Source organism: Megalops cyprinoides, chromosome 17, assembly GCF_013368585.1.
Source record: "Megalops cyprinoides isolate fMegCyp1 chromosome 17, fMegCyp1.pri, whole genome shotgun sequence".
NCBI classification, from domain to species: domain Eukaryota; kingdom Metazoa; phylum Chordata; class Actinopteri; order Elopiformes; family Megalopidae; genus Megalops; species Megalops cyprinoides.
Genome location: NC_050599.1, coordinates 20,239,913 through 20,261,035, shown reverse-complemented (window position 1 = coordinate 20,261,035; position 21,123 = coordinate 20,239,913). Strand labels below are relative to the sequence as shown.

Sequence of the window (21,123 nt, the reverse complement as noted above, 5' to 3'; positions counted from 1 at the left end):
GTGTGAGAGAGACATACCATTGTTGAAATCATTGTGTTGTTTGAAGGTCTAGATAATCATGCCTGGGATCAGTTTGGCTTGTTGGAGCATTCAAGACCTTCAGTTGACTCACACTATTACGCTAAAAATCACACTTGCCATAGATCAGTGAGACTGTCAATGTTCTAGAGTAGTAACTGACCCAGAGCTGCACCATACAGGCAAAGGGTCCCTCAATGTAAAACAAGTGCCGTTCACAGAAAGCCAGGAGTTTTCAGCCTTTGGTGAGACGGGGTCCAAAAGGATCCTCAAATTGGATCCTGAAAAAAAAATGTAAACAAAATACATGATTACTGCATGAATAAATTGCTAACAATGTACAGTTATTTTATATATATATAATTAATATATTATAAATATATATAGGTGATGATGGCCATACTACAGGCAAAAATTACAATTTAAATATTGTTTCTAAATATTTGCATGGTAACAACTGGAAGACTTGCACACTTTTTCTAAGCATCAGTCCCTAAACTTGCTGTTTTTATTTGGGGGTCCCACCTCACCAAAATGCTGAAAACCCTTATCATGCTGATCAATTCCACTGCAATACAGTACTGTAAATTCTGTTGAATGGGACTTCCGCATGCATATCTCGATTGTGGGGTGTGATTGTAGAATGTTTTTCAGGCTTGCAGTGCTCTGATTATGAAGTGAGTGAATGTTTTCCGCACAAAACTCACGCGTTCTCTTTAAAGTCTGTCTAGTTTGATCCAAATGTATGAAATGCCTTACTGAAGTATGAAGTATTTGCTTTTCTTGGGGCTGAAACTTTTGCACAATATTGCAGTTTGGTATTGTCTATAGTTTAACCCTTATGAAAGTGTTTTTAAAATGTATTTTTGAAAATGGTGTAATCAATGATTGTTTTTAATTATCAGTACTCCTACAATTTTGTGATTGAGAACATTTTGAATGATTGATTGGCTGAAGTAGACATGCATGATGTCTGTCACATGTGAATTGTCTGTTCTCTTACCGCTGTGAACTCCCTAATAGTGGATACCACCAAATCCTTCTGACTGTTTGTCTCAAAGCCGCTGGATCCTTGTGTAAGCGTTAGCACAGATTTCTGAGTTATTCAGTTATATGATTATTTTTTTTTTTAATTCCGTTAAAGTCGACTTGCACAAACAAATGGTGAGATGTTTTGTTGGTGATTATGATATCATGTTTACTGGAAATATGGGGAAAATAAGCTTTTTGCAGTTTCAACCCTGAATCCAAGGTTCGTTTGAACCAGACCAGCAGCAGTTGATGTGAGCACCACTGCCTTATACTGCATTCACAGTGTTGGCTTTCCTGTACTGTAATTTTATTAGATTTTTTCATTGTGCATCTCTGGTCCATAGTACTACCACTGTTAACCCCAAGATTACTAATGAACATGTGCACATTGGACCTGTTTGAAGATATGTAAATTGACTGGGCAAGGAAGGTCTTATAGTTACATAGGCTAGAATAGTTAATTCTATTCGTTTTAAAGCTGATACATTCAGGTAATTACTAGTACAGTTTCAGCACCAGTATTAGTGTTTGAGCCAACCAGTGTTATACAGCTAAACGGCTTTAAGCTCAGTATGCTCCCAGATACAATGGAAGACTGCCTCCTAGTGGACAGAGAGGATATGAATTCTGGATTCATGACCGCACATAGTTTAAATTATTGCCACCAACAGAGCATTATCTTGTGACCTGTGTAAACAAGATTGTCATCCCAAACATAAAACCTTTTCTTTCCTGAAGAATGGCATTGATAGTGTTCTGGGCATTATAATATGAAAGTGAAAGATTGGATGGAATTACTCACTAGGAAGGATTTGGTGTTGACATTGACTATGCGAAACTACTGATAACCACTTATCATGATTGTCTAAATACAGCTTATGCAAAACATTGGCTATAATACTTTAAAACTTTTTTTTTTCTTTACTGAATTTGATCTAAGGGCATTAATAACACTCTGGATGTTATCCAGCAGAATATAGAAAGATAGTGTATTTTTATGTCAAATTTTAGGAGCAATGTGTAATAGTACTAACAGTACTATCTACAGATGTTTGACTTTAATTACAAGTAATGACTGGCCATCAGGATTATCTAAGAACTGTTTTTTTAATGTACTAGCAGTAATCCATCGAAAAAATACTGAACTTTGCAGCTTCATTTTTAATTTTTCACAGTAAAGGCAATGTTGTCTTTTCATTTGTTAAACTGTAATTGAAGACTAATATACTTCAATAAAGACAAAAAAAAAACTTTTTCGACTGTTTATTACAGGTTGGTATGTTTTCTTACAGTACAGTGCATCCACTACCGTTAGATGGTAATGCTAAGTAATGGTATATAAATTATACATAAAAATAAATATGTGTGTGTGTGTGTGTGTGTGTGTGTGTGTGTGTGTGTGTGTGTGTGTGTGCGCGTGTGTGTGTGTGCCCATGCAAAGGAAGTCAGCGCCCAAGTTATGCCATCAGGGTAAATCTCATCAAAATAAATGTATTTAAATAAAGGGTTATTGGGCAAACTACAGTAATTAAACACTGTCCCCATTGCATTTCACAGGGAATCTGCAGGGCAAGATGTAGTACTGGATCCATTTTGTCCAAACCATGAGGCAGGTTTTTTAATCTCTTGAATCATCCTATAGAAAGGGCTCCTTCTTGTTTTTATCACATCTCCCCCCACCTCTGCACCACCCATGTGTCTCCACCAGGGGGCTCATGCTTCCTGCCAGGCTTCATGGGTGGCTACTGGTAAGCTGCTCTCAGAGGGTAATTAGCGTGCCCTTAATGCAAACCTGCATATACCAAGGGTGAAAAATCAACCAATGACTCTATTACAGTATGTGATCGTGATCTACGTCACCTGCCCAGACAGCATGCTTTCATTCACGTACCTCATATACATTCAATCCACGCCCAGAATCAAAAGCCTATCTTTTTTTTAGCTTTGAGGTTTTAGTAGGAGCTTGGTAAATAAAGACAGATTGGGAGGGGGCGGAACAGGGGGGAGCAAAGATCAGCACGCTTTCTGTAATCTCTGTGCTGATAGCTGGTTGAGCAATGTCCTGCTCAGAGCTGCCAAGTCCTCCCTGCCTCTGATTGCCTGGAGGACCAAGATCACGCCTGGAACTCACCCCTCGCTGGGCCTCAGACTATCAGGCATCTCACACCTGAGGTTTCACGGGCCTGGTTCAGTGAGATATCTGTGTTTGGCGAAGCCACGTGGTGTAGCTGTTCTCTGTAGAGTCAAAGGCTGAACACCTGGGCCAATCTGTTGAGTATGAGTGAAATATTCACTGAGCAAAATCGACTTGGCCTAATTCACCACTTGCCTGGTTGACCTTTCATTTGACCTTGAATGGGAATAGTTCTCCTAATCCTGCTCTGAGGCTTGTGCTGTCTACAGTATACACCCTCCTGCTTTGCTATGCATGGCTAATCTGGCTATCATTGAACTTTGACTTATTTTCCGCTGTTGACCAATTGATGAGATGTGAGATGAAATAAACTTTAAGATGATTCAGAATCTTTTAAATAATGCTTTCTGTGGAAGTCATACACATGATATCAGTTTCTTTAGTAGGTGTTGCTATTTTAATCTTTTCTTCATGAGAAACTCTGCATTTGTTTTGGACAATCATTGACTTGTAATTGACATTATGTGTAAATAGTTGGGCGGTGTTATTATTCTGTAGCTGTAGATGTCAATTGGATCATTTTGGTGTACATTGATTAACTGGTAAGGAATTAACAATTAACCAAAGTCATAAAACACAGTATCTGGCACTACAATGACCCTTTGACACCATTAAAAGTGTTTTGCTGTGATATGTGAAGTGTGGCCAACAAAGCTTCTGTTACACATATATTTTATCAAACAAAGCTTTGTGACTTTGTCCAGATAGACAATGTTATATTTCCCAAAAGATATGTGTAAGTGTTTGATTCATTTGTTTTTGTAAATGCACTTTGTAAATTTGTTTATTAAGATTTCCAAATTTGTATTCTATGCTAAAATTAGAATAGAATTAGAAATTATCTCCCAGATGTTTTATCAGCATTTACTTTCCCACAGTAAAATGTCATGAAACCATTTAATCTTGCAATGTTAGGAAAGTAGTTGTATTGATTTGAGCTCTGCAAAGCTTTGATTTATCATAAGACCCCTTTTTGGTGTCTTAGTTAGAGCATGTAAAAAATACGGAATATCGTGCAAGACTGGAGTCAGAAGCAGCACAATTACAGTATAGATTAGACTTGACAGAGAGGGGCACCATTCCCCCATGGTACCCCTCCTCCCCAAAACCTCACTGCCCTCCTCCCATACATGAGGCTCTCCAAAGCTGGGTGTGGAGATCAAACAGTGGTTAAAAGAGACACCCCCCCTTCGCCTCCTTCCTTCCCACCTGGTGCAGTGGGAGGAGCCTTGGAGAGCTGGTTAATATTCCATCTCTGAGGAGCCCTGCGCCAACAAGCAGCGATAGAGAGACGGAACTGGGCCATTAGGAACGAAGGTGAAGTCTGGAGCTCTGAGGGAGGGAGGGAGGGAGAGAGAGAGAGAGAGGGAACGCGCGTGGCTGTGCTCTGCATGATCTGTGATAGGTGAGGCGCATGCGAGTGTCAGGACCACACCGTCGGCCTCCACCCCGAGGACCCACACCCTCTCGCGCTTGAGGAGTCGCTCCCAGCCCCATGTGACTGCGTCCACTGCTTCCCGGAGTCTCTCGCTTCTCCTCCTGTCCGTCCCTCTGCGCCGCCAGGTGAGTCCGGATCCCGTCTCCCGTATTTTTCACCTCAGACGTTTGGATCCCTCTGAGTCCCTGGCCTCGTCTGAGCAGGTGAGCTTCAGCCAACTTTGACTCGCAGTTGTCCACCTTGAGGGGGTTTCACTTAGACGTAAGGCTGTGAAAAATCAGTTTGCCCTGTGTGAGCATGTGTCTCTGAAGTTTGGCTAAGAAATGAGGCCATTGGTTTCCGTCGTTTTCTGAATGGAGTTATTAGGAAGCTGGTCCTGTCTTTCATGGCTGAGGACAAAGGAATCCTTTCTCGCTTTATTTTTGGTGGTAGCATGGATTAACTGAGCCCTTTCTCAATATAGGCAAGGTAAAGAAGTATGACGTTTAATCTTGGTTTCCAGTCATTTTTGTGTCTCAATTATCATAATGATAAAACGACCTATTATTCCATATGGTTGTTTTCAGGGTTTACAATAAACAGCAAACAGGAGTTGAATTAGGTGTCAAAGCCAGCTTCCCAGCTGTATGATCTCCAGAATAATAACTCTGTTAAATACAGTTCAAACAGTGGCTTCAGCATTGGGGAGGTAGCTGATACATCAGGCACTCTCTCTTCTTTGCCTGAAGTAAACTGTATTAATGTGCAATCTCTGCTGCATGCTGTCAACAGCATCTTTCTGGCTTCCTCGAAATACATCTGGGACTTTGCAATGATTCTTGATTTGTGGCTAATCTGCACAGTGTGCAATGTTCAGGGTGAACAGGACAATAACTAGCATCACGTGTGGAGCAGGAAGTGTGGTCTATTCTGGGTTTGTTTACAGTGGAACAGTGGCATGCTCCTCGGATACCAGCCAGAACCACACACAAATCACAAATTATAATGAAAGAGATTGCAGCATTACTGGATCCAGATATATAATTTGTGATTGTGGGGGCATTGTCTAGGTTTTTTTTTTTTTTTGCTAATTTGTCCCATGGTTGCTGTGAACATGACAGTTGCATCTTTGACCAGCTTATAACTGCTGAACGCCTGCCAACCAGACGTTAGCTCTGTAAATTATAACTATCAGAGACGGTGTTGAAAGAATGGGTCATTATTTCCATCCGAGTTCAAACATTAACACAACCTGTAGCTTCAGCCGGCACACTTATTGGAAAACACGCTTCGGTCCGATTATGGCGAATCCAATTAGAGATCACAAAGAAGAGTACAGTGGGAGGTCTTCCTTTTTTCGCGATCAATTACCACCACTGTTATTGACCCGCGGGCACAAATGTATTTATAGGCATCCTTGTCAGTCATACTCCGCAGGCGTGGGTCAATAGATCCAATTAGACAGTGCTTGGGAGGCGCTCCGCTAACCTGGACAATGCATTGCGAATGAAAGGAAGCTGCTACTTTGTTTTATATCATGTCAATGTGAACGGCAGAAGAGAGGCCCACTGCTGCCCCTGCAGAGTAATAAGACTGAATCATTACCACGTCGGGTCGCCTCTCATTCGGGCTTATGGTTAAGTGGTCTTTGTAGAAATGACTGTGTCAATATTCATCATTTCCCCGGCGGTCTTCATTCATATGCATTATTCATCGGGAGCTGGAGATCCCACTGAGCGAAGCCACACAGGTTAATCTGTCTGGTTTTGATTGCTGAAGGCAGGGCCATGTGCTACTTTGTTAAGCCTGATGATGAGTATTGCAGCAATGCCTCAAATGGTGCATTTACTGGTTGTGGTCATCACTGAATGTGGACATTTTCAAGGAATGTGTTTCTGAGTAGATATTGCGTGTATGGTGTGCTGTTACTGTTGTGGTGCAAAGTGATGCTTTCAGAGTATCGTCTGGAACTCTTCAGCCAAACTGTGTGTGAGTGCCTCTGTGTGCACAAGTGTCATTTAGTGGTTATTTGTGTGTGTGCGTGAGTGTGTGGATGGACATGTGAAAGGGTGTTTGTGTGTTAGTATGCATACGTGTCTGCATGTGTACGTGCATGTGTGTGGGTGCATATGTATGAGTTTGTAGGTTAGTGGGTGTGTGAGAAAGCATATTTCTGTGCATGTATGTGCTTGCGTATATATGTGTATGCACGTGTATGCATGCATGTATGGATGTGTGTATAAGTCTGTATATACGTATGTGTGGATGTGCTTATATGTATGTGTGAGTGTGTACGTGTATGAATAACGATGTGTGCATGTATGTGCATGCGTGCGCACATGTGCATGTGTAGATTCACACATATGTAGGTATACATGAGTGTGCACATGAATGTGTGTGTATTTGTGTATATATGTATATGTGTATGCATGTGTGTGTGTATATGGGTACATGTGTGTTTTGCTCAGGGGTGTAATCTTCTCCACTTTCTCTTCAGCCATGGAAGAGCTGGTGCAGGACCTAAGGCTCCAGCTGGAGAAGCAGTGTGCCTTGAATAAGGAGCTGCAGACTCAGAATAAGGATCTGGGTGAGACAGAGCTCCACTTCTGACCACTATCTTTCCCTTTCACCCAGTCTGGATCTCCAACCAGTCCACTGCAGAAAGAACGTAACAAGAAAATGTCTGCCATTGCCATCTGCCATATATCTTTAAATTAAAAATTCAGTAACGTGAATCTTGGCTCCAACTTAATAAGACTTTTCCCTGTTGAAAGAATACTGTTCCACATATGAATTTTACTTCTGGATTAATTTTAATTTTTAATTTTTAATTTTTAATTTAATATCAATGTCATGAATCAAATCGAAAAATAATAAAAATTCCAAGTTAGGAATTACACCAGTGACCCCCCCTTTACATTGGCATGCTTTGTCATACTAGTGTTAATTGTACAAAGAAATTGAAAACTTCTTTGGCTGACAAGAGCGAGAGCTATGGAGTATGTTTTTACTTTGATGCTCATCTGTCCTTTTTTTCTCTGTCAAACTATTCATGGCGACATTAGCAAAGACAAACTCAGATTTGTCTGTTTCCTCAGAGAAACGTTTGGAGGAGAAAGAGAAGTTGCTGAAGGAGCTTCAGGCTCGTTTTGATGAACTGGGTAAGAGACCTCAGAGGCGGGTCACGGGAGACCTTTGTATGGGCGTGGCAAGTGTTTCCCATCACTGGTGACAGCGGGTCCATTCCTCCCCTGATGCTTGATTGGAATCTCGGCAAACTGATAAGTGATCACCAGGCCTGGCACTGTGGGGGCGGTTAGGAGTGCATTACACCCCCAGATGGACCTCAGTGCACCCCCAGTTGTGTCCTTATATCCCGATATCTACGTAGTATTCATTACTTTTTTTAGTATAAGACTTTTTGCACCCCTCTGTATCTTCTCCTGGCACGGGCCTGGTGATCACTCTATGCCCCACACCCATCCTGCATTGGAGTGCTGAGGTGTGACGCACGTCGTCCTCTTTCCTGCTTGTCCCAGACTGTCCCCCGGACAGGAGCAGCAATGACAGCGAGCCAGAGGTGAGGAAGAGCCGCGCGGCTGTCATCGCCCCCGAGCCGCTTCCCGAGGACCTGGAGATCACACAGGCGCGGGTTAAGAAAACTATCAGGTAGCCGACGGCGGCAGCGAGGGATTGTCACTGTGACACAATCTCCTTTTTTCATCAATCATAATACAATTCATATACATATAATTAATCATCATTATTAAGATGTCTCTTTTGGGCTCACTGTGTTGTCTAGTTGCCTTGTTGTAGTGGTAATATCATTTGGTTGCTTATTATAATCAGAGGAGGCATGTTCAACACAGCATACATATACTGCAGCCATAACCAGGGGTCTGCCAGGGCTTCATTATGGTTAGAACCCACGGTAGGCACTGTTTAGTTAGGAGCCAAAGGCAGAGGTCTCTCTTGCCTGGGGTGAGTCATCTCTAGTCAGAGTGAACCACAATCCAGTAGGTTTCCCAACACACTACAAACACTCTCACAGGTTTGGAGGGATAGTTCATCCAAGACAAAAATGACAGGAATGACTTCCTGAAATACAAAGCAGTTCGTCAGGGGTAGCAAAAACGGATGGTCAGAGTTTTCATGGTAAAAAATGTTTTGTTAGAGGGCTGCTAATCAAATTGTCAGGGCTGTGTTAATGGAAAAAAAAGAATGTATTTATTTGAGGTCGGAGTTGCATTTTTCTGTGTTAACTCCATATAGTGGATGCAGAGCCAGCCCCCCAAGCACTGACCTCAGACCAGTTTTCAGAATTAATGACTAGGTTTAAAATTAGGATTGGATAGGGTATTTCTGGATCAGTTGCTGGGGATATACTCGTGTATGTGGGCACGCTGGAAATCAGCATCCTATTATCCTCCCCACCACTCCTCTTCCCCACCTCTTACCTCTGCATCGCCAGTGAAACCAGCCTGATCGTCAAGGCGATCCAGAAGAATGATTTCCTGAGCCGGCTGGACGACGAGCAGATCACCATGATGGTGGAGCTGCTGGTTGCCATAGAGAAGAACCCGGGGGAGGCGGTGATCGTCGAGGGCTCAGAGGGGGACAGCATGTATATAGTGGCAGGTGACTGAGCGGGGCTTCTGCACAGCCATGGGCTGGAACGTACCAGTCTAAAGGTGCATAAACAGTTACAAGCTGCCTGTGACAGTGAGACATAATCCTTTCCAGTACTTCACTGCAAGGGATAAACAGGCTTATTATTACCACAGAGTGGAGTTGTGTCACTGGGGTTGTAAATATTGATCCACATGGTCAATTCATCATTTTGAGTTGTTAATTTTATAGTTTGTTGTAAGAATACTGATATGTAAACATATAAATAGATAAAATTATGACCTGTAAATGTAAATCACTCTGGATTACACAATCTGATAAATGACAATAATGTTATAATGAAGAAGTATAACTAGCAAATTGAATAATAATGCAAAATTTACAAGATAGAACTAATTAAATAATGCCCGTTAAACAATAATATAAATATTATATTATATATTACATATTATAATTATAGATAACAAGGGTATCAACATTGATTGCATTTCTGGAATTAATGAATTGCACCAAAGTGTATTGAATTGCAATGGACTGAATCACAGTGTAAGGAATAATTCTGAATCAGATATTGTAGATAGTGTCTTTCTATGAAATCATATCAAATGACTATGTAATTACAGTTAAAACAAGTCCTGTGCTAGACTTTCTCGGCTAACTGCATCAGCCATGAAGGTCCTCCCTTCTCTGTTTCTTAATAGCTGGAGACCTGCGGGTCACCCAAGCGGGGCGAGATTTGCGAACTTTGACCTCTGGGGATGTGTTTGGAGAACTGGCAATCCTATATAACTGCAAGCGTACTGCAACCGTCAAAGGTGAGCTCTTTTCTCTGCTTGCCCAGCTACTATTATACTTTTGCCTGCCTCTCACCATTGCATCTTATTATTAGATTTGCTCATGTAAACTACCATTATTACACAGTCATTTTTGGGGGGAAGGGGTAAAGTAGATATTTTGGTGATCTAAACATTTCAGATGATCCTTTATAGTATACTCTCATAATCCACTAAAATAATTTATGTGGCCCACCTTTCTCTCTTCAAAAGCAGGGCCCCAAGAAGGATTATAATTTTCAGCATTTTGGCTGCATATACCACTGCCCCTGTGCCGACTATTATGCATGGGGTGAGGTAGTGGTGATATTTGTTCTCTATACTTGCGGTGTGACCGATGATTTCCTGTGCGCTTAGAGGATGTCAGGCCGACACTTCCTGTCATTGTGCTGAGTGTGACTCTGTGATCTCCCCACCCCACCAACGCCCCCCCCCCCCGCCCTACGCCCTCGCAGCTATCACTAAAGTCAGGCTGTGGTGCATCGAGAGACCGACGTACCGCACCATCATGACCAACAAGTCCAAGAAGAAACGGGAGCAGATCATGGGCTTCCTGAAGACGTGGGTATCCAACGCCAACACACATAAAGCATGAACCACGCACTCTGTGCGGGATATCACGTGTGATTAGAACATTCAGTGAGATAGCCTTGCGGAAAAACATGGAACCTGGAGAGGCAATATAAAAGACATGAATGTGAATGAGAAGGATACGTAGCAGTTAGAGTCTGAAAAGCGGGCTGTGTTTGCATTACCCCCCATGTTGCCGTGTCCCCCCCCCACCCCCACCCCGTCCCCCGCCCACAGGGCCCGAACACTGAAGGACCTGACTGATGTGCAGCTCTCCAAGATCATTGACTCCATGGAAGAGGTTTGTGTCCCAGCCATATCCACAGCAGGAAAAATGGGTCTCACACACTGTGTCCATCTGGGGAATACAAAACATAGCTGACACATGATGAGAATATTATTGTTATTGTTAATATGATATAATTATCATTAGAAGTATTAGAAGTAGTATAACTGTGATCATTGGGTATTATTATTTGGCAGACACCTTTATACAGGGTGACTCATAACATGAAACATCATAACAGGGTGACATCAATATAAACCAACATACAAAAAAAAAACACATTACATAATAGCCTAATAGAAAGACAATGCATATATAATGAAATTACAAATAATTTCTGTCCAATAAGAGATATTAAAGTCTGCTAATTGTGCATTACACCTGAGATTTTTTCAGGACAAGCAGCCATTATGGTCTAATCATCTTGTCTCATATTCAGATGGAAGTAAAACAGAAGGACAGAAAGCTGGGTAATATGTGAGTGCTGAAACGAAGGGTAGTAGGAGGCTGAATTAATGTGTGGATTGACAACAGAAATCACACCGTAGTTCCGGCTTTCAGGTGAAATTCCAGAACAAGGAGGTGATCGTACGAGAGGGAACAGAGGGAAACACTTTCTATATCATCCTCAAAGGGGAGGTAAGGGATTCCACTCGGCACCCAGCAGAGGGCGCATAGAGTTCTGCATCAACATACTGACACGGGAATAGCAGTCGGCCTACAAAATAACTCGCACCTGCAGCTGTTTAATAAACACAGTGTAGCATTCCCCATGGATGACTCCCAGTTTCTTCAGCAGTAGCTCTAAAATTCATTCTCTATTTCTGGAGTATTTACCACAAATGTAAATACAGTGTTCTCCATAATTAACTATACCCCTAATTAAAATGGAACAAAAATAGTTCAAAACAGAAAAAAAGTATGTGCTGGATCATTTTTTTTCCTGATTTAATTGTTTTAAAACAGTGCACTTAATAACATTGCATAGAGTAAAGTCATATTGCTTGCAACTGTGGAACTCACCATTACTTACCATTTTTAGATGGAATCCAATAAAAATGACACAATCATTTAGCATTTTATTCATTTGCATTAACCTTAAGTGCGACTTACAGAGCTTGCATGCTTTATAATTTTGATATGTAGCTGAACTTGATCTCACTCATTACATTTATACGGCTATATTTGTTCACTGAAGTGATTCCGGTACAACATTGTGCTGCTTGTACTAATGACCTTTGGGGGCCCAGCTTGAATCCAGTGGCCTTAAGGCCTGCTCCACACGCCTGCTGTCAGTGACTGTGAATGAGCCCTGGTGTATGACCCCTTTATTCTGTCCCCCTGCTGCAGGTCCAGGTGACAAAGAAGGTGAACGGGCAGCAGAAGGAGATCCGCAGGATGGGGAAAGGGGAGCACTTTGGGGAGCTGGCACTGATCCGGTAAGCGGTTGTTTCCTGGGTTGACTGCTGATTCACTTTGTGGTACATTATAGTGTTCTCTGAACAAAGCTTTAACTGAAAGCGCTACAAGCTGTATCTGTTCTATGTGTGTCTGTTATGCTGTGTTGATATTGTGCACACATGTACATGGATGTAATTTTAAGTTAGAAAGATATGCATGTGTGTAAAATATATGCATGGTATGAAATTTAATCTGCTTTGTATTTTCAGTGAGATCTGCAGAACAGCCACATGCACGGCGATTGGCCAGGTTACCTGTTTCTCCATCGACAAAGAGTGAGTCTCTAATTTATTCAGCCCTATGCCAGCTGCAGTTCACCAGTGCAAGCATGAATCAGGGCCACAAGATGTCACTGTTTCACACTGTCTTTCACGTTGCAGGGTTTTTGAAGAGGCCATACCCTTTGAAAACCTCGAGCTCCCTGATGAGTGAGTGTGATGACGTCTTTCCCGCAGTCACGCATTTTCATAGTTCCCTCTTATCTGAATGTATCAAAGTGGCAGTGATTTCTCTTGCTGATGTAACTATGGCGTATAGCAATTCTCGGTGATAATGCTGATCTGATTTCCATTTTTTGTTCCATTGTTGCGAACAGCTCAAATATTTTTGAAGACACGGCAGTTCCAGAGAAAAAGAGGTCAGTAGATGAAATAGATGGAACATCTGGCTGTCCTCTCAGTCAATTTTTGGTGCCTCACATAATCCAGTCAAGTACAGTTCAATGTTATGATAGTATGATGCAGAATTCATGCAGCAACACAAACCATTTCATGTGGAGACCACGGTAGTTTATTTTTAAAAAAGTACATTAAAACATGCCATGCAAAGAACATGCCTATTTACACCATGTGTCTGCTTAATTCAACTTGAAAAACTTGAGTAGAGGCTTTTGGGACTGGTTTGTGTTTGTAATTTGAGACACATGAAGCAGGACAGAGGCTGTGGCACCTGTGTGACTCGCTGTCCTTGTGACCCTGTCTATCCGCTCCCCACAGCCAAAGTGCCTCCCTGCGTCTCAAGGACCTTATACCAGTGCTCTACCAGGAGGGCCGCTACCAGGGAGATCCCGTCACTCTGGGAGTGGGAGGGTTTGGCCGCGTCGAGCTGGTACATTCCCCTGACACCTCCACTAAAGACTGCTCAGAACGAACGGTCCAGATTGACTGGATTTTATGCCATTGGTGCAGCTAAAATTTTGGATCCTGATCATGCGCCTTCTAAAGTTAATCACATGAAATTATCCTCAGTTTGCCTGTAATGACTTCAGTCCCCGTGTGCTGTCTTCAGGGCTAACTGGCCTGCCCTCTTTGTCTCTCATCCTCTCTCTGTGTCTAGAGGGCTAGACTGCACTTTCATGGGAATTCAGTGCAGGCTTCTTCTCCTCTTCCCATTGGGTCTCTGTGTTTCCTCTCCAACCTGTGTCCTCCTTCCGCTCTCCACAGTGCCACCTGGTGTTCCTCTCACGCCTCTCCACCTAAGATCCAGGCACTGTGTCCCTCAGCTTGGCTCTTTGTCCTTTCAGGTGACCACTCTTCACCATGGGCAGTACTATGCCCTGAAGAGGGTCAGCAAGAAGCATATTGTCGCCAAGCGACAGGAAGACCATGTCAAATTCGAGAAGCGGGTCCTGCAGGAAATCCAGAGTGACTTCATAGTCAGGTGGGCCTGGGGGGGTGAGGAGGGGTTTTGATGTCAGAGCGTGATCTGTTTAACATTTCCAGAAGGCAGAACTGAGGTAGCTGTTCATGATGCTGAATTTTATTTCAGCATTATTTATTTTGCCTAGCCGTATCCTTGTACAGCGTTATCCTCCATGTACTGCCAACTTCAGCAGCTGCGGATCTCCTGCCAGCTTGTGATTTAAACCGGCAGCCTTGTGTTTACAAGTTAATTTCCTTGTACAGTACTCCACCCTGCTGGCAGATGTTACACACATACAGTGAGGCTTGTGCATGAATAACAGAATATTCTACAAGAAATAGAATATTATAGAATATTATACAAGAATAACAGGTGTGTACAGTTCTTCTGATACTGAACATTGGTATCCTTGTTCCCTTCCTAGGCTCTATGCTGCCTTCAAAGACACACGCTACATCTACATGATCATGGAGTTCTGCTCAGGAGGAGAACTCTGGACTAAACTGAAGGAAGTGTAAGAAATGAAAAAAACCTCTATCCAGTAAATGACAACATGTACCATGAACCGTGAGGTGTTTTACAAATTTTAAGTTTGGTAAAACGTAGACACTAGATGAACACGCAACATTTGGCATAGTATAATTCATTTCAAGATACTTTAAAGACAAGAAAGCTGGTGTGTCCCCGCCGGTGTGAGCGTGACTTGTGTTGCTTTGTTAGCGGGCGTTTCGATGAGCCAATTGCCGTGTTCTGCGCCGCCTGTGTGGTGGAGGCTTACGCTTACCTCCACAAAAAGGGGATCCTGTACCGCGACCTGAAGCCAGAGAATCTGATGCTGGACAAACGTGGATACGTCAAACTGGTCAGTCCCCCCATGTCTGTCCCAACGTTCTGTGCTGTGACAAGGCTCACTGAAAAGATATGGTCGTATTTTGATTGTTTGGTAAAGATGTATCCCCAGGCTGGCCTCTAAGACTTTCCGCCCCCTTTGCCTCTTCACCTCTGGGTTGGCAGGTGGATTTTGGCTTTGCGAAGGAGCTGGTCCGGGGGGACAAGACGTATTCCTTCTGTGGGACCCCGGAGTACATGGCACCGGAGATCATACAGAACCAGGGGCACGACTTTGCAGCGGACTTCTGGTCCCTGGGCATCCTGGTGTACGAGCTGCTGGCAGGCAGGTGAGTCTGTAGCACTGCAGATGGAGGAGGATGGAGTGGGGTGGAGGGGTGGGGCTTAACAGACTTAACTTTAATGAAGAGTTCTGTCAAACTATTCGGGGAAAGGTGATGCAATCCTATAGTGATTATTTCCCACAGGTTCACATTTTCACAAGCAAACCAGTTCCCTGTCAAAAAATGATGAGCATTTATGGTTACACATTGTCAAGCTGTATTCAAAATCATTATTGCCTTTTTGATGTTAAAGCTGTGACTTCCTGAAAATAGACAGGACTCTCTGTAGTAGTACCTCCTAGCACAGCGTCCCCCTTCACTGCATTGTAGTATTGTCAAAGGCTTTGCCTAAAGAAAACACTGGCTCCTTCTACTGGTTGACCAACACCACTCCCAGTAACAACCAGATTCTCCCAAGTTTTCCTTGTAAGTTTTATCAAAGGCCAGAGATATATCTGCTGAATTGTTATTATTGAAAATTACATGGATAAAAAATTTTACGGAGGCTCAGACAAACCTCACTGACTGAGAGCTCAGCTGATACAAAAACTAGGGTGCATGCATTCCCCACACAGACACTTTGAGGGAAACAACCATGTTTGAAAATTAGTGAGAAAAAGCAGGGGGCAGCAGGGAGCAAGCAAAGGGCACCAAAAACCCAAGCAAGGAAATGTGACTCATTGAAGTGTGCATGACCACGCTCACAACACGGTGTCTGCTGTTTCAGTCCGCCCTTCTCCAGCTCAGAGCCCCAGAAGATATACGCAAAGATTTTGGACGGGGTGCTGAAGTTCCCCCCTTACATGAGTGAAGCTGCCAAGTCTCTCATCAGCAAGCTGTGCAGGTGTATCACTCCTTTCCCCTCTCACTCTATATTCACTGGCCCTATGTATATTGACTACAACGCAAATTTACTCTCTGAAATGCAAATAAGATGAATTATAATATTGCATTTATTTTAAACAGTGGTATTATAATATCTAAAGATGCTATATACAATTATGTCTGAAAAATGAGCGTTTGGCATTGACAAACGAAAAGAGATACCAAAGACGATTACCAAAGAGAACACACACAAACAGATATGGAAGTATAGGCACAAACTATATTGAGTAATGACAGGGAGTAATAACAAGAATTAAAACAGGAAGTAAAACAAGCGTAGTGGGTATATGAAGGGCAGAAACAGAGGTATTTTAAGAGCAAAGAGGGGCTTATATGTGATAAGGGGGGCGGAGGTAGGCATATGTCAGAAGGGGGAGGTGGTCAATAGCATTACAGAGATGGGATTAACCTATAACATGCTTAACACTTTTAAGCAGAAAAAACAATCTGTTACACCATTTTTACACATTTTTAAATAAGGGGTGTGAATACACATGGTGGGCACTATACATATGCATCAGGGACGGGCAATGCCAGTCTTTGATGGTTGAAGGGTTGACTGTTTTTTGTTCGTACACCTCTCTTAATGGTTTAATTTAAGTTATTGTTTCAGTACGACGCCATCCCTTTGTGCGTAACAGGTATAAATTAGTCATGAACTGAGAAGTAGCTCCTGTAAAAGCTGTAGAGGTGTTGCATTACCTGGCTGATATTGACCTGTGTTATGCGATTAATTATTCTGTTCAATGTTATTCTAATGTCACACCACACCTCAACGGCTCTGTTACACAGGCCTCGACCAGGCCAGAGGCTGGGGAACACCAAAAATGGGATTAAGGAAGTCAGACACCACAGGTAACAATGGCCCAGCAGTCAGTGACCACTGCAGGAGGCTGCTAAACAATGGCTGAATGTCATTTCAGAACACTTTCTGTTCTTTTTTGTTAACGTAGTGCTTTGTGTGTTTGGCTGAGACAGTACATTTAAAGCTAGTCTTTCATGTTTTTCTTCATTCAGCTTTTGCAAAGTGTTTATGGTTTTAACATTCTTCACTCATGGCACAGTATTTATATTGTTTGTGTGTGTGTGTGTGTTTGTGTGTGCTCGTTCGTCCGTGGCGTGTCATCTAGGTGGTTCAGCAGTATAAACTGGCACAAGTTGCGAGTGGCACAGTTGGAGGCACCAACAGTGCGGCTCATCCGAAAGGTGAGGTCATCTCGGTCAAGACCTTTCATGCATCTTTCATTCTCACCTCTGTGAAGCGAAAAAGACACCGTGAACTGAAACTGAAATTAATATAGATCGCACCTCACATACAGCAAGATTTGGGTAATGGTTCTTACATAAATGTATGACCAATAGAATACTATAACCTTTAAAGTAAGTGGTAATCAACTAGCTTCATTACATGTCATGTACCCCATGGATGTATTGTCAATATAATGTACAGTGAAATATGAATTCCAAGATATAAGGAATTGCATGCATATATTCAGCCTATTTTAAAAATATTGTATTTTATCTACACACGCACACACACACACACACACAAATATATATGTGTAATATTCTGACTTTTGTCTGCTCCAGGGGCCCTGCTATATCAACTTTGACAGGTTCCCCTATGATAAGACCCAAGCAGAAGAGGATTTTTCTGGCTGGGATGATGACTTCTGACCAACACAGATTGACATGGGTGGATGTCAAAAATGGGACAGTGACCCAGATTTTAGACTTAGAGGGTCGTAAGGGCCTGAGGACCAAGGACCTGAAAGTACTGACACACAGTGAATGTCAGACATCTGAAATCAGACATCTGCCCTGTGACCTTTATGGACTGAGACAGTTATGCGCAACTTCTCATTTCTGCTTTGGAAACACCTCCAACCCCACCCGCCAATCTACATTGGTACTTTTCAATATATTAGAGTCTTGCAGCCAGTGAAAGGTGATGATCTGCAGCTATTTTGTGAATGCTGTATGTGTCTCCTCTGGAGGTTGAATATGTAAATAATAAACTAAAGTGATATACAGTGGTTCCAAGAACACGTCAATGAGTAACAATTATAAGTGCAGAGCAGATGATACCTGATGTACCTGAAGCACTAAAAAACATTACACTGAACATGTAGAATATTAGCATGTCTTTCGTCCCACACACCATATGAATTCCAGTTAACGGGAGAACATGGGGGAGCAGTGTCAACCTTGTATTATTCTTCATTGTGGGTGAAAATGTCCCAGCATGGATTTTGTTTTATGTTGCATAACCATAAATAGTGGGCATAATGTCTGCCCTAGGATTTTGGATGAGTGGTCGTATTAATAATAACACACAAATTGTTATGCTAAATAAAAAAGGACTTACACTTGCCGTTAAGTGTAACATCATAACAAATCACAGAATGATACATCTTGAATATGCATATCAGTCAAAACAGTCACAGCAGATTAATGCATATCAATAATACACAAAATTACCTTAATACATAAACTAATTTTAGATAAATAATCAATAGATTTAAATTTAGATTTATTTTAAATTAAGTTTTAGGTGTAAACTATTTAAATCAGAACTTTAAAAGTATGTTCATTCCTCTGTTTACAGTCAGTCTCAGTTACCTGGCCACACAATATATAATACCCTGTGCAGAGCTCTCAGACACCAGAAGGACATGCTTACTTTGCGTCAGAGACCTTTAAACAAGGACCTTGGCCTAAAATGATTTATGCAGCCCTGGGTTGTCGCAAGCATGAGAGGGTGATAAAGGAAATGAAACGCTGTGGAGGATGTTGCACATGAATAGTGTTAGCATTTTTGTTGCATATGTACGTGTGAGATTGCAATATAGTCAGCACACACTATTGTTGCGGCCTAAAACTGCAGAAGTGTAGCCTCTGAGGAAAACCACAGGGCTGCACACATGACAGATTTGCTGAGTGAGAATATTGGAGGAGGTAAATTAAAAAAAAAGCATTACTGGCATGATAGGAGTTAGCTAACTGTTTACCACTTCAAACACCCATTATTATCTGATGTTGGCATTTATGATAAGAGTATCTGACTGAATCTTTAGTGCTGGATTTGATGGATACTGTACATGCCTAGTAGTAAGATGAATGATGAATGTGTTCAAGGAAATCGCATGACTCATGACCTTTAAACCCAATATATCTCTAGCAATGTACTTATTAACTCTTTGAGACCTTATCAGGCCTTCAGCCACATCAAGCCATTGCTTTGCAAGTCACTTGGAAATTTCATATCAGTTTCAGCTGATAGAGATCAGTACTGCCACAATGAACAGCTTATCCAGCTAGGGTACATGATCATGAGCTTGGTCACTGCAGGTACAGGCTGTCAGTAGGAAATAAGTTACAGTAAGCAAATAAGGTTAGATGCAAATGAAAATTTGCAAACGAACACAACTTTCTCAGGTGAGCATAGCTAAATATATCTTCCTTCTTTCCTTTCTGCCCTCAATGGAATTTTCCATTATGACAGCATCATTTTTAATTTGGATAGAAAAACAGATCTAACCTCTTGTGCAGTGAAGTGGCTATGCTATTCATTTTCATGGAGAACAGCTGTAACACACAGTGAAGATGAAACACTTTGGAGACAGGGGCTACAATAAGGTCCTCTGCAGTGAGTGCGAAATCCACATACATAACATTTCTTACAAAGGAAAGGGGTGTCAATACACACATCTCGCTTTGCTTTGGCCAGATATTTTGTGAGAACAGCTTTTGTGGTTCCTACTTGCCCACCTTTGAAGCAATTACTTCAGGTGCAGTCTTTGACAGAAGAAATTTAAACTTTGCCCTTAAGGGATTCCTTCAGTGTGTACACTGGTTTGCTCCAAGGGAGCAAGTCTTAAACTTCTAAAGCCTATCTGCTTCTGAGCAACATAAGGTTCTGTAGTTTTCACATAATGTTCCATTTCACATGAAGTAGTGACAACTGGGAGTATCAGGAAAGCTGCAGTTAGGGTGGGAACCAACAAATGTTTACTGAGAGTCCAGCTGACCAGCTAAGTGTAAGTAAGGAAGTGACCGCAGGACACTCAGTTCTAATGGCTTGGAGACTGAAGATGAATGGGAGTACTTTTAAATTCAACATGGCTTGCACAATATAAGATGGAGACTGGCTGCAGTTGGTAAACACAGGGCTGCTAATTGCTATCATTAGGTTAGCCTGTCCCAAGGCCAATCAGGAGCAACAAGTTATGATACTAGATCAATTTCTGGCCCAGTTTTTGGCTGTGTGGAAAAAAAAAACATTCTTGAAGTATTTTTACAGAAGCTCTTGATAATTACAGGAACAGAAATTACTCTGATCTTTGTAACCATCAGTGCAGTCAGAGTGGGATCTAATGGCCTGGCTGCATTATCTGACATCAAGGGAGCTGGAGCTGGTGCTTGTGCAAATTTTGTTTCTGATGAAATAATTTGTCCAAGACTCCATTATCAGCTTACACACCAGTATTTTTTATTTAAAAAAATGCATTTAACTTGCTTCTTCTGGTAATTCAAGTAATAGCCCTTCAGTTAATGATCCTGGTGTCCTGGTGAGAGAGACTATTGCTGTCAGAGTACACAAAAGTGAAACTGTGCTCAGCACAAGGGAAAAAACAACTTACACAGCAGTTTCCTGTCCTTGTTCTGAACTGACATTCCGACGCAGTTATGGGAAAAGAGAACTACACTGTAAAGGTCAAAAAGAAACAAGGAACAAAACTAAGAAGGAAAGAAACATTAAATTACACCATGTTTAGCCCATACCTCTTTGTGCTGATCTCACTACAGATACTTCTGCAGTTCTGACAGTCTAGTTCATGGAAAAATACACAGGAATCAATTGCAACACAAAAGGAACACAAACCTCATACAGATTATAACAGTACAAGTCAAAGTCAAAGCAAGGGGACAAAACCCCTGACTATTTTGAAGGTCATTGAAACTAAATTCTGGCATGGTAACAC

The 21,123-nt window shown here is 42.0% G+C and overlaps 1 protein-coding gene across 1 annotated transcript; it reads left to right on the top strand.

Moving 5' to 3' along the window:
• The first annotated feature begins 7,160 nt into the window (after positions 1-7,160).
• On the top strand, positions 7,161-17,815 carry prkg3 (protein kinase cGMP-dependent 3). The gene is made up of 21 exons (XM_036550628.1): positions 7,161-7,248; positions 7,760-7,822; positions 8,201-8,330; positions 9,133-9,299; positions 9,992-10,105; positions 10,579-10,684; positions 10,931-10,994; positions 11,541-11,618; positions 12,330-12,418; positions 12,650-12,715; positions 12,821-12,868; positions 13,036-13,077; positions 13,436-13,547; positions 13,963-14,099; positions 14,506-14,595; positions 14,802-14,943; positions 15,096-15,259; positions 15,981-16,097; positions 16,931-16,993; positions 17,269-17,344; positions 17,729-17,815. Exons 1-21 carry the CDS (start codon positions 7,161-7,163, stop codon positions 17,813-17,815), a joined length of 2,043 nt encoding a protein of 680 aa, XP_036406521.1.
• The last annotated feature ends 3,308 nt before the right edge of the window (positions 17,816-21,123 follow it).